General features: G+C 40.8%; 1 protein-coding gene across 3 annotated transcripts in view; it reads right to left on the bottom strand.

The window, feature by feature from the left end:
- Positions 1–13,736, bottom strand: part of PRRG1 (proline rich and Gla domain 1) — a 160,114-nt gene that overhangs the window by 78,902 nt on the left and 67,476 nt on the right. For all 3 annotated transcript variants that reach the window (XM_036840380.1, XM_036840381.1, XM_036840379.1), the window contains exon 2: positions 4,436–4,486. In XM_036840380.1, coding sequence (XP_036696275.1) covers positions 4,436–4,445 — 10 coding nt within the window. In that variant the 5' untranslated portion in view covers positions 4,446–4,486. The remainder of the gene's footprint in view (positions 1–4,435; positions 4,487–13,736) is intronic.

Raw genomic sequence — 13,736 nt, 5'->3', positions numbered from 1 at the left:
ACCATAATAGAGAGACTCTCAGATTTAATATAGGCCAGAAAATGAAATAATTGTTTTTAAATGTGTGCCTTCACTTGAACTGTAAACCTGGGAGCTGTCAAATAAAATTAGGCACTACATTACGAGACAGTCACTTTACAAGGCTTGTCAGTTTGAACACTCATTCCCTGTTTGAAAACATGGAGCTGTATGCTCAGAATGAAAGTTTAGGATTGGCCTCAACTGAACAGTAGTTTAGCGGTGACTCAAAGAGCTTAGAAATTTACTGTGGTAGCTATAAACCATCTTTCCTTCCATTAAGTCTTAGTAAGTGGAGGGGACATGTTTGGGTTCTTTGAACTAAAGGAGCCAAGTACGTCCAGTGACCCAAAGGAATGATGCTGCTATGTTTTAATAATAATAAAAAAAGAGTGTAACTGGTAGCACTGTCTCTGTTTCTCTACAGCACAACAATATGTTCATGTATACTAGGACATCAAGGGCATGTTACCATTAAGCATGGAAAATGAAGATGGAAACTGACTTTGCAGATTAAGAATTTATAGACCTAGGGTTACCTCCTAGGCTAGGTAAAAGCTATCTCCAAAGATTAAATACTGAAAGAGGAGAAACAGAAAAAATGCTAAGGTATCTTTATATTTTTATGTTAATTATTCTTCACAAATAAGACCTGTCTGCCTGCTATCATTCAGCTATTCCAGATATTGTTTTCTATACAACAAAGCAAAATTAATCAGTTTGAAGATTCATGGCTAAATATTATTCCTATTTTGTAAAAGACAAGTAGGAACATCTTGTGGTTTGCTATGATTGAGGAAACATGATGAATTTCTTCCAGAAGCTTTGTTATTAAGGTAAAGACAGTGAAATTAGCCATCATAACTGCATATTAGAGTAATAAATACCATAAATTGCTGCTATAGCACTTAAAATATGCAGTAAGAGAAGTGTGTTCTGACAGAAAAAAATCAGATGGAAAATAGGTGTGATTCAAAGTCAAATTCTACTCAAACATTGTAACAAAAACAACCCCCAAATTTTTTAGCAAGACAACTCCCAAGAAATTGCTTTGTGGAATACTGAGACTTCTGTCATTTTATCGTGAATGTACCAGTTATTCAGGGGGGTAGGGGGAGGGGCGGGGATGAAAAGGTAGGATAAAGTTTTACTTTCCATCTGAAGATGATTACTGATAAATACTCTCTAGTATTATGTACATAATATTTGGTAAGCCTATATATACATATTTGCAAAATCCTTACATTCTCTTCTTTGTGAAAACGTTAATTCTCTACTAAAATCTTACACATAATTTTATTTATACATGCTGTTGTTTTTTTGTAACAGCATCTCCCCTTGTTGTCTACATGCTGTTCTGGTATTCCATGCTGTATTTTATTCTTTGTGTTATGAAGAACCACAAATATAAAAACCTATCAATCAAGAAGGGTGACTTTCACCACAGAAGTGGTGTCTTACGCCCCTTACTTTGGGCACCTCCCACTGTGGGCAGTGTACAGCAAGCTTCTGAGTTGAATTATCTTGTTATCTAGCTTGGTGACTGCCAATCACTGCTGCTGCCTTTGAATTACTGCAGCCATGGACCACCGCTGCTCAGAGGATTTTGATATTTGAGGCACTCCACTATCTGACACACGTGTTTTAGCTGTTACCATAAATGTTGATGAACACTGAGCCATTTCTCTTTTCCTATCTGCTCACTCCCCCATGCTGTGAGAAACATGAATATCATCGTAGTTCTAAGAAAATATTTTCTTCCATACCTTTCACAGCATCAGATAGCTCCTAAGTTTTTAATCAACTTTATACACTGATGACTAGGGTGTTCAGAATACAATTTGTTGGAAGAAAATAAAAACTGGATATGACATAAGGAGACCTAGGTTTGTCTTCTGACTCTTCATTTATAAACTGTGGACTTTAGATAAGACTCTCTCATGACCCTCAGTTTTATAATACATAAAATGAAGATAATAATCCCTATTTACATTATAGGGTTCTCTTACAACTCAAATAAGATAATGAAGGAGAAATATGTACGAGTTATGAAATGCTCTGCAGATACTTGTTAATATCAAAATAATTATATATTCATAAAAGTCCTAAATACTAAATTCTAGCTAAATACTAAATCCCTATATAGTAAATGGGATTTCAATGCCACATACAACGGACACAATTTGTAAGAATTTGTTTATGAATTTTTTCATATCACATAAATAAAAGAATGAGTCCTTTAACACATATTTATAAATAATTTCTTCATCCAGTATCAAAGAATACTAAAAGAAATTCACCTCAATTTCATTTTAATTTTTCATCTATACTGTATGGTTTCCCAGCTGTGTTCTTTGTTTTCATGGCTCCTTAATTAATGAGGCTAGTGCCACGTCTTTGTGATATTTTCCTCTGCTGTCCCTTTGTATGACACATTGAGCTATGTTTGTGAGAATCTTTGCCAAATCCACTAAAAACTCCATTGTACACTGCCAGAAAAGGAAAAAAAGAGCCCACAGAAGCACCTCTTTTTTCACTAAGCATCCTTTTTTTCAGCAATTAACAAGTATAATCAGACAAACTAAGTAAAGCTTAGAGTGTAAAGGATAGATTCTTTGAGATTCAGGATTCTAAGGATGTTTTTAAAGTGCTTAACACAGTCAAAATGCTGCTATTACAGGCTTCCATGTGTTTGTAAAAGTAGTATTTCTTTTGAAGCACTTCCCTTATCTCATCTCCAGGTTGGAAACATGCCCATCTTTGCAGATTACAGTACCATGCCCTGTCCTTTAGCAAGAACTCTATTAATTACCTGACCATTTAAACAAATACTTGGTGGGGCGCCTTTTAAAGCAAGCACTGAATGATCTCCCTGCTAATAACCTGATGACCATTCTGAAAAGGAAGAATGAAAACAAGAAGGAATGTGTTGCCCTGTCTCAGCGCAGCTTTCTTCGCCATATGGCCATGATGAAATCCAATCATCACAACATTCTCCAAATTCACTTGAAGCTTGGAGAAAGTGAGGATCAAACCATGATGAGTCACTCTGGAAGGTTCTGTTGACAGCTGACTTGGAGTTAGGATGTGGTATGGATTAGTCCCAGAACTTTGACCAGTTTTTTTTATTTAGTCATTTTTTAAAAATTTCTAAACTATCAGAGATTGGTATCTTTTGTGAAGGTTGGGAAAGAACCAGAATACCCAGGGAAGCACTGGAGAAAACACACAAAAGCTGGCTCATCAAGGTTCACGAAGATATTTTCTATCTATAATCCTTGGGGCTGCCTACCAGGGCCCATACTGACATGGGGCGAGAAAGATGCCTAGAGCATAAACATAAGGAAGCACTCTCTGTCACTTGCACAACCCTAGTCCCAGCCCTGCTGCCTACAGAGGCATCTGATCAAATAACTTCATTTTAACTACTGAAAGACATAACCAATGAAGATATACTTATTCAGTAAGGACAGCAATGAGCATACCACTGCACTCTTCCATTATACTTCAGAGTTCTCAACATGCTTTCATATATATTATCACATTATGACAACCACAGTCTCCTGAGGCTAATAGTGCAGAATGTTATTAATCCCACCTCAGAGATGAACAAACAAGTTTAGGGGAACGGTAGGATTTGATCAAGATAGTAGAGGTAGAACTTGAATTCAGGTCTTTGACCTATGTCCAGTACTCTTCTCATTATACTTACCCAACACCAAGTCTTCCTCTGAGGTCCTTTATAGCATCAGATTTTTTATGGTCTACATTGATTAGAATTATTTATGAAGTCACTGCAGTGGCTGGTTATTAATAACTTAACAAAGAAATGACCTTAAATTTGTCTATTGTTCACTGCCCATATAATAGCCTTATGAGAAAAGAAAAATAAAAAGGATTCATCTAATGCTTCTTAATGCCAGGCTTAAACATTTTAGGGGCAACCAAAGCCATTTATAAGTCAAGCTCACAGATGAATTTTTTACTACTATCATTGGCTGCATAGTACCATCATATTTTTGTTTATGTTATTATCAGCAAGGCTCAGAAACCATTAGCAGCATATGGGTTACTGTGCTAAGAGTTGTAAAGAAGCTGGGATTAGGGCAGGTTTATATAATATCATGTTTGAGCCTTCTCTCCCTGTACTGGAAGATGTCCAGAAAAGAGCAGGGGGAAAAAAAGACCCTTTCCAGTGAGCAACGTGTGATCTGTTGTCTTTTTCTGCACAGCCCTGCTTCAAACGAAACCTTTCTAACACTAACCAGAAATACGATTTAGGTGCCCACAAAAAAACAGACAAACAAACAAACCAAAAAAACCCAAATACAAGCCTTGAGTTGCAAATCTAATTTCCTGGATATAGTGGATTAATGTGGAGAGAATCTAAGTTATTTAAAAGTAAAGAGAAACTTACTTCTCCCCATGTTTTCTTGTGGTCTCTGGTAGGTCCTTGGATGATGATTCACTGTAAAAAACACAGCACACACACAGTCAGATTCAAGTTCCATTAAAACTTATGTTGTCAACATGAGCATTTCATTTCAGTGCATTCCAATCTTGCCCCCTTACCTAAATAAAACAGATATCTAACCTCAGAGGACAGAAACACAGTATTCTGGAAGCATGGGCCCTACATCAGCTTACTATGACCTTGTTTATCTGGCATTAGTTTCTGCCCTTGCCAAATAAAAGTCATCAAATTGGTCACATAGCTTATCTCTTAGGAACGCAGTGATATCAACAAAAAATGGTGGACAAAAATGCCAAAAGGCCCAATTTTAATAACAAGGCTAGCATGTTATTAGTTTGCCTATCCCTGGTTTCTCTTCAATGTCACTCTGTGACAAATCCAATACCATTTATAGTGTAACGTTTTCCTGAATGGTGTCAAACAGCAGTACCTCTAATCAAATTATCCCTGCAGCAAAGCAGCCCACAGAGTTACTACCAATAAACAGTATGAATCAATAACTATGAGCTACTGACAACAGAAACTCTGGAGGAAAAAAATACATATTGCAAATGCAGGTGTGCATGGAGGAGCAGCAACTCTGTTTCTTTATGAAAATACATACACTGAAGCTAATTTATACTATAATGCTTTATTTTCTCACAGGCTTTAATCACAGAACTACCACACATCTATTGTTCACCTGCCACATTCCCAGTATGGAGCTAAGCACCAGAGAGGCAAAATTATAAGACATAATTTATCACTACGTTAAGGAATATATAATCCACTTGAAGTCAAGCATATAGAGGAGAGTGATGTCATCAAGATGGTCACATAGATCATTCCCAACTTCAGTCCCCCTCACAAGAAGACCACCTAGCAACTATGCATAGAGAAGACTCCATTGTGAAGATGTTAGAACCTGAGGGTAAGGCTGAAGCACCCTGCTGGACAATAGAGACTGAGAAGGAGCACATTAGAAGGGTGAGAGGACTGGATATACCCTGACCACATCACCCTCCTCCCTGTGGGGAGAAGTGGGAATATGGATTCCATAACGGGAAAAGAGAGCCCGAGGTGGACATCCAGCTCCCCCAGCATATGGGACACTTCCCAGGAGGCCCACTCAGGTCTTCCCTCATGGAGATCACCAGAGGAATCTGCTGGGCTTGACTACTGGGGATCAGAGAGAGATGGAGAAGGGGGGCGGGGCTTACAGCAAACAGTGCTCAGGCCCTGGCAAGTGGCATTCCTGCTCATATCAGTGCCTGAGCAAAGATCCCAGCCAGCAACTCTGGCCGTCTGCAGAGCTGAGCCAGTGGCCCCTTCTGGCTAGGGAGCTCAGTTGGTAGTTCTACCTGATTTGGACCCACAATCAATGGGCCAGACTGGAAATGAAGCCTGTTCTACCATCCAGCCTATGAAGGCAAGCAAATACTCAGCCTCGCCCAAGTGCTGAGCATAGCCTCCATTCTCTCCTTCCAGGAAGCCTGGCCAGGGAACTAGAGCAGCCACAAGCCCATCGTATAGCCCCACTTGATCAGGCAGCCAAGACAGCAGCCCTGACCAACTGCTGAGCATAGCTACTGGCCCTGCAAAACCAGAGAGCTGGAACAGTGACCCTGGGCGACAAGGGAACCCAGCCTATGGGACTGCTAGAGAGGGACAGCCCAGCCTACAATCCCACTCAGCCATGGATCCTAGCCTTACAACCCTGATAAGCAGAGGAGCCCAGTCTACGGCCCTGCCCAATTGCTGAACACAGTCTGCGGCCTTGCCCAGGCAGGAAGCCCAGCCAGTAATCCTGTCCAACCAAGAAGCATAGCCTGTGATCCCACCCAACAAGGAAGCTCAGCCTAGCAGCAGAGCACAGTCTACTGATCAGGAACACCAGAATGCAGCCCTGCTCAACTTCAGGGCACAGTCTGCGGCCCCACCTAATCGCAGAGCACAGCCTGAGGCCACGTCGAACCAATACGTCCTGCCTGGGGCCCTACTTAAACATAAAATCCAGCCAGCGGTACCACTTGGTGGTGGAGCACAGTCTGAGACTCCCCACAACCAGGGGTGATTGCTAAACCCAACCCACAGCCCTGCTCAATCATGGAATCCAACCAGTGGCACCACCCTACCAGTGAACACAGCCTGGGACTTTACCCAACTGGAGGTGATTGCAGAAGCCAGCTAGTGGCCCCATCTGACTGCTGAGCAAAACCAGTAGCCCCACCCAAACAGGGAGATGGTCACCCAGTGGTCCTGCTTGAACATGGAGCCCAGCCAATAGGCCTACCCAACTGTGGAGCCCAGCCAGTGGCATCCCCCCAACCTCAGAGCACAAGCAATTGCCTCATCCAACTAGAGACCCCAACAGCAAGCCCTGCTGACTGTGAAGGCTACCAGCTGACCTGTCCAGTAGCCTCAAGCTATCATGACTGGTGAAGGTCTTTCCCTACAGAAGTGAACCTGTAAAGTCTGGAGGAGGAGACTGTTTAAACAACACAAGGAATCAAGGATCACGAAGAAAAGAGGTAAACATAACATAACACCACCAAAAGAAACTAATAAAGCTCCAATAACTGACCCTAAAGTAACAGAGGTCTATAAGCTGTCTGAGAAAGAATTCAGAATAATCCTCTTAAAGAACTTCAGTGAACTACAAGAACACATAGACATCTAAAGAAAATTAGGAAAACAGTACACAAACAAAACAAAAAGTTCAAGAAAGAAATGGAAACTATCAAAAAAAAAAAAAAACCAGAAATCTTAGAGCTGAAGAATACAATGGCTGAAGAATTCAAGAGAACAAAATGGCAATACCTATCAAAAATTACTTTAAACATAAATGCATTAAATTCTCCAATCAAAAGACAGAATGGCTGAATGGATAAAAAACAAGATCCAAATGATATGCTGTCTACAAAAGACTCAACTTTAGTTTAAAGGACACATATAGGATGAAGTGATAGATATTCCAAGCAAGTAGTAACTGAAAGAAAGCAGGGATAGCTATACTAATATCAGACAAGGTAGACTTTAAGCTAAATATAGTCATGAGAGACAAAGAAGGTCATTATATAATGAAAATGGGGTCAATTCATCAAGAAGATATAACAATTGTAAATCTTTTTGCATCCAACACTGGAGCACCTAAATATATAAAGCAAATACTAATACAAATAAAACGAGAAACAGCAATACAATAACACCTGTTGACTTTAATATCCCACTCTCAGCAATGGATAGATCATCCACACAGAGAATCAATCAGGAAACAGTGGATTTCAATAACACTATAGACTAAATGGATCAAACAGACATATATAGAACATTCCATCCAACAGCAACAGAATACACATTCTTCTCAAGCACAGAGAAAATTTTTCTAGGATTGATCATATGGTAGGCCACAAAATAAGTCTCAACAAATTCAAGAAGACAGAAATTTTATCAAGCATCTTTTACAAACACTATGTTATGAAGGCAGAAATCAATAACTGGAGGAAAGCCAGAAAAATTTCAAATACATGGAAATTAAACAACACACTCCTGACCAACCAATGGACCAAAGAAGAAATCAAAAGGTAAATAAAACAAGTTTTGAGACATACAAAAATAGAGAAAACCTTCAAGATGGCAGAAGAGTAAGACGTGGAGATCCCCTTCCTCCCCACAAATACATCAGAAATACATCTACACGTGGAACAACTCCTACAGAACACCTACTGAACGCTGGCAGAAGACCTCAGACCTCCCAAAAGGCAAGAAACTCCCCACATACCCGGGTAGGGCAAAAGAAAAAAGAAAAAACAGAGACAAAACAATAGGGACAGGACCTGCACCAGTGGGAGGGAGCTGTGAAGGAGGAACGGTTTCCACACACTAGGAAGCCCCTTCACTGGCGGAGACGGGGGATGGCGGGAAGGGGGGGGGGAGGAGCTTCGGAGCCACGGAGGAGAGCACGGTAACAGGGGTGCGGAGGGCAAAGCAGAGAAGTTCCCGCACAGAGGAGCGGTGCCGACCAGCACTCACCAGCCCGAGAGGGTTGTCTGCTCACCTGCCGGGGCGGGCGGGGGCTGGGAGCTGAGGCTCCGGCTTCGGAGGTCAGGCCCCAGGGAGAGGACTGGGGATGGCGGCGTGAACACAGCCTGAAAGGGGCTAGAGCGCCACGGCTAGCTGGGAGGGAGTCCGGGAAAAGGTCTGGAGCTGCCAAACAGGCAAGAGACTTTTTCTTGCCTCTTTGTTTCCTGGTGCGTGAGGAGAGGGGATTCAGAGCGCCACCTAAACGAGCTCCAGAGACGGGTGCGAGCCACGGCTATCAGTGTGGACGCCAGAAACGGGCATGAGATGCTAAGGCTGCTGCTGCCGCCACCAAGAAGCCTGTGTGCGAGCACAGCTCACTCTCCACACTGCCGTTCCCGGGAGCCTGTGCAGCCCGCCACTGCCAGGGTCCCGTGATCCAGGGACAACTTCCCCGGGAGAACGCACGGCGCGCCTCAGGCTAGTGCAATGTCTTGCCGGCCTCTGCTGCTCCATACCCCTTCCTCCCCCCGGCCTGAGTGAGCCAGAGCCCCCGAAGCAGCTGCTCCTTTAACCCAGTCCTGTCTGAGCAGAAGAAAAGACGCCCTCAGGCGATCTACAGGCAGAGGCGGGGCCAAATCCAAAGAAGACCCCCAGGAGCTGTGCAAACAAAGAAGAGAAAGGGAAATCTCTCCCAGCAGCCTCAGAAGCAGCGGATTAAATCTCCACAATCAATTTGATGTACCCTGCAGCTGTGGAACACCTGAATAGACAACAAATCATCACAAATTGAGACGGTGGACATCGGAAGCAACTATATATATATATTTTTCCTTTTTCTCTTTCTGTGAGTGTGTATGTGTATGCTTCTGTGTGTGACTTTGTCTGTATAGCTGTGCTCTTACCATCTGTCCTCGGGTTCTTTCTGTCCATTTCTTTTTTTTTTTAGTATAGTTTCTAGCACTTGTTACCACTGGTGGATTTGTTTTTTGGTTTGGTTGCTCTCTTTCTTTCTTTCTTTTTTTCTCCCTTTTATTCTGAGCCGTGTGGATGACAGGGTCTTGGTGCTCCGGCTGGGCGTCAGGCCTGTGCCTCTGAGGTGGGAGAGCCAAGTTTAGGACATTGGTCCACCAGAGACCTCCCAGGTGCACGTAATATCAGACGGCGAAAATCTCCCAGAGATCTCCATCTCAACGCCAAGACCCACCTCCATTCAACGACCAGCAAGCTACAGTGCTGGACACGCTACGCCAAACAACTAGCAAGACAGGAACACAGCCCCACCGATTAGCAGAGAGGCTACCTAAAATCATAATAAGGTCACAGACATCCCAAACCACACCACCGGACATGGACCTGCCCACCAGAAAGACAAGATCCAGCCTCATCCACCAGAACACAGGCACTAGTCCCCTCCACCAGGAAGCCTACACAACCCACTGAACCAACCTTACCCACTGGGGGCAGACACCAAAAACAATGGGAACTACGAACCTGCAGCCTGCAAAAAGGAGACCGTGAACACAGTAAGTTAAGCAAAATGAGAAAACAGAAGCACACAGCAGATGAAGGAGCAAGGTAAAAACCCACCAGACCAAACAAATGAAGAGGAAATAGGCAGTCTACCTGAAAAAGAATTCAGAGTAAAGATAGTAAAGATGATCCAAAATCTTGGAAATAGAATGGAGAAAATACAAGAAACGTATAACAAGGACCTAGAAGAACTAAAGAGCAAACAAACAATGATGAACAACACAATAAATGAAATTAAAATTTCTCTAGAAGGAATCAATAGCAGGATAACTGAGGCAGAAGAACGGATAAGTGACCTGAAAGATAAAATAGTGGAAATAACTACTGCAGAGCAGAAAAAAGAAAACAGAATGAAAAGAACTGAGGACAGTCTCAGAGACCTCTAGAACAACATTAAACACACCAACATTCGAATTATACGGGTCCCAGAAGAAGAAGAGAAAAAGAAAGGGACTGAGAAAATATTTAAAGAGAATATAGTTGAAAACTTCCCTAATACTGGAAAGGAAATAGTTAATCAAGTCCAGGAAGCGTAGAGAGTCCCATACAGCATAAACCCAAGGAGAAAAATGACAAGACACATACTAATCAAACTATCAAAAATTAAATACAAAGAAAAAATATTAAAAGCAGCAAGGGAAAAACAACAAATGACATACAAGGGAAGCCCCATAAGGTTAAGAGCTGATCTTTCAGCAGAAACTCTGCAAGCCAGAAGGGAGTGGCAGGACATATGTAAAGCGATCAAAGTCAAAAACCTACAACCAAGATTACTCTACCCAGCAAGGATCTCATTCAGATTCGATGGAGACATTAAAACCTTTAGAGACAAGCAAAAGCTAAGAGAATTCAGCACCACCAAACCAGATACATTAAACAAGATGGACTTAATTGATATTTATAGGACATTCCATCCAAAAACAACAGAATACACTTTCTTCTCAAGTGCTCATGGAACATTCTCCAGGACAGATCATATCTTGGGTCACAAATCAAGCCTTGATAAATTTAAGAAAACTGAAATCGTATCAAGTATCTTTTCCGACCACAATGCTATGAGACTAAATATCAAGTACAGGAAAAAATCTGTAAAAAATACAAACACATGGAGGCTAAACAATACACTAAATAATAACCAAGAGATCACCGAAGAAATCAAAGAGGAAATAAAAAAATACCTAGAAACAAATGACAATGAAAACACAATGACCCAAAACCTATGGGATGCAGCAAAAGCAGTTCTAAGAGGGAAGTTTATAGCAATACAATCCTACCTCAAGAAACAAGAAACATCTCAAATAAACAACCTAACCTTACACCTAAAGCAATTAGAGAAAGAAGAACAAAAAAAACCCAAAGTTAGCAGAAGAAAAGAAATTGTAAAGATCAGATCAGAAATAAATGAAAAAGAAATGAAGGAAACAATAGCAAAGATCAATAAAACTAAAAGCTGGTTCTTTGAGAAGATAAACAAAATTGATAAACCATTAGCCAGACTCATCAAGAAAAAAAGGGAGAAGACTCAAATCAAGAGAATTAGAAATGAAAAAGAAGTAACAACTGACATTGCAGAAATACAAAGGATCATGAGAGATTGCTACAAGCAACTCTATGCCAATAAAATGGACAACCTGGAAGAAATAGACAAATTCTTAGAAAAGGACAACCTTCTGAGACTGAACCAGGAAGAAACAGAAAATATAAATAGACCAATCACAAGCACTGACACTGAAACTGTGATTAAAAACCTACCAAAAAACAAAAGCCCAGGACAAGATGGCTTCACAGGCGAATTCTATCAAACATTTAGAGAAGAGCTAACACCTATCCTTCTCAAACTCTTCCAAAATATGCAGAGGGAGAAACACGCCCAAACTCATTCTACGAGGCCACCATCACCCTGATACCAAAACCAGACAAAGATGTCACAAAGAAAGAAAACTACAGGCCAATATCACTGATGAACATAGATGCAAAAATCCTCAACAAAATACTAGCAAACAGAATCCAACAGCACATTAAAAGGATCATACACCATGATCAAGTGGGGTTTATCCCAGGAATGCAAGGATTCTTCAATATACGCAAATCAATCAATGTGATACACCATGTTAACAAATTGAAGAAGAAAAACCATATGATCATCTCAATAGATGCAGAAAAAGCTTTTGACAAAAATCAATACCCATTTATGATACAAACCCTCCAGAAAGTAGGCATAGAGGGAACTTACCTCAACATAATAAAGGCCATATATGACAAACCCACAGCCAACATTGTCCTCAACAGTGAAAACCTGAAACCATTTCCACTAAGATCAGGAAGAAGGCAAGGTTGCCCACTCTCACCACTATTATTCAACATAGTTTTGGAAGTTTTAGCCACAGCAATCAGAGAAGAAGAAGAAATAAAAGGAAACCGAATTGGAAAAGTAGAAGTAAAACTGTCAGTGTTTGCAGATGACATGATACTATACATACAGAATCCTAAAGATGCTACCAGAAAACTACTGGAGCTAATCAATGAATTTGGTAAAGTAGCAGGATACAAAATTAAGGCACAGAAATATCTTGCATTCCTATACATTAATGATGAAAAATCTGAAAGTGAAATTAAGGAAACACTCCCATTTACCACTGCAACAAAAAGAATAAAATACCAAGGAATAAACCTACCTAAGGAGACAAAAGACCTGTATGAAGAAAACTATAAGACACTGATGAAAGAAATTAAAGATGATACAAGCAGATGGAGAGATACACCATGTTCTTGGATTAGAAGAATCAACACTGTGAAAATGACTACCGTACGCAAAGCAAACTACAGATTCAATGCAATCCCTTTCAAACTACCAATGGCATTTTTCACAGAACTAGAACAAAAAAGTTCACAATTTGTATGGAAACACAAAAGACCCCGAATAGCCAAAGCAATCTTGAGAAAGAAAAACGGAGCTGGAGGAATCAGGCTCCTGGACCTCCGACTATACTACAAAGCTACAGTAATCAAGACAGTACGGGACTGGCACAAAAACAGAAATATAGATCAATGGAACAGGATAGAAAGCCCAGAGATAAACCCACGCACATATGGTCACCTTATTTTGATAAAGGAGGCAAGAATATACAATGGAGAAAAGACAGCCTCTTCAATAAGCGGTGCTGGGAAAACTGGACAGCTACATGTAAAAGAATGAAATTAGAACACTCCCTAACACCACATACAAAAATAAACTCAAAATGGATTAAAGACCTAAATGTAAGGCCAGACACTATAACACCCTTAGAGGAAAACATAGGCAGAACACTCTATGACATACATCACAGCAAGATCCTTTTTGACCCACCTCCTACAGAAATGGAAATAAAAACAAAAATAAACACATGGGACCTAATGAGACTTAAAAGCTTTTGCACAGCAAAGGAAACCATAAACAAGATGAAAAGACAACCCTCAGAATGGGAGAAAATATTTGCAAATGAAGCAACTGACAAAGGATTAATCTCCAAAATTGACAAGCAGCTCATGCAGCTCAGTATCGAAAAAACAAACAACCCAATCCAAAAATGGGCAGAAGACCTAAATAGACATTTCTCCAAAGAAGATATACAGATTGCCAACAAACACATGAAAGGATGCTCAACATCACTAATCATTAGAGAAATGCAAATCAAAACTACAATGAGGTACCACCTCACACCGGTCAGAATGG

This window comes from Balaenoptera musculus, chromosome X (genome assembly GCF_009873245.2).
Source record: "Balaenoptera musculus isolate JJ_BM4_2016_0621 chromosome X, mBalMus1.pri.v3, whole genome shotgun sequence".
NCBI classification, from domain to species: Eukaryota; Metazoa; Chordata; class Mammalia; order Artiodactyla; family Balaenopteridae; genus Balaenoptera; species Balaenoptera musculus.
This window is presented reverse-complemented; position numbering and strand designations above follow the sequence as displayed.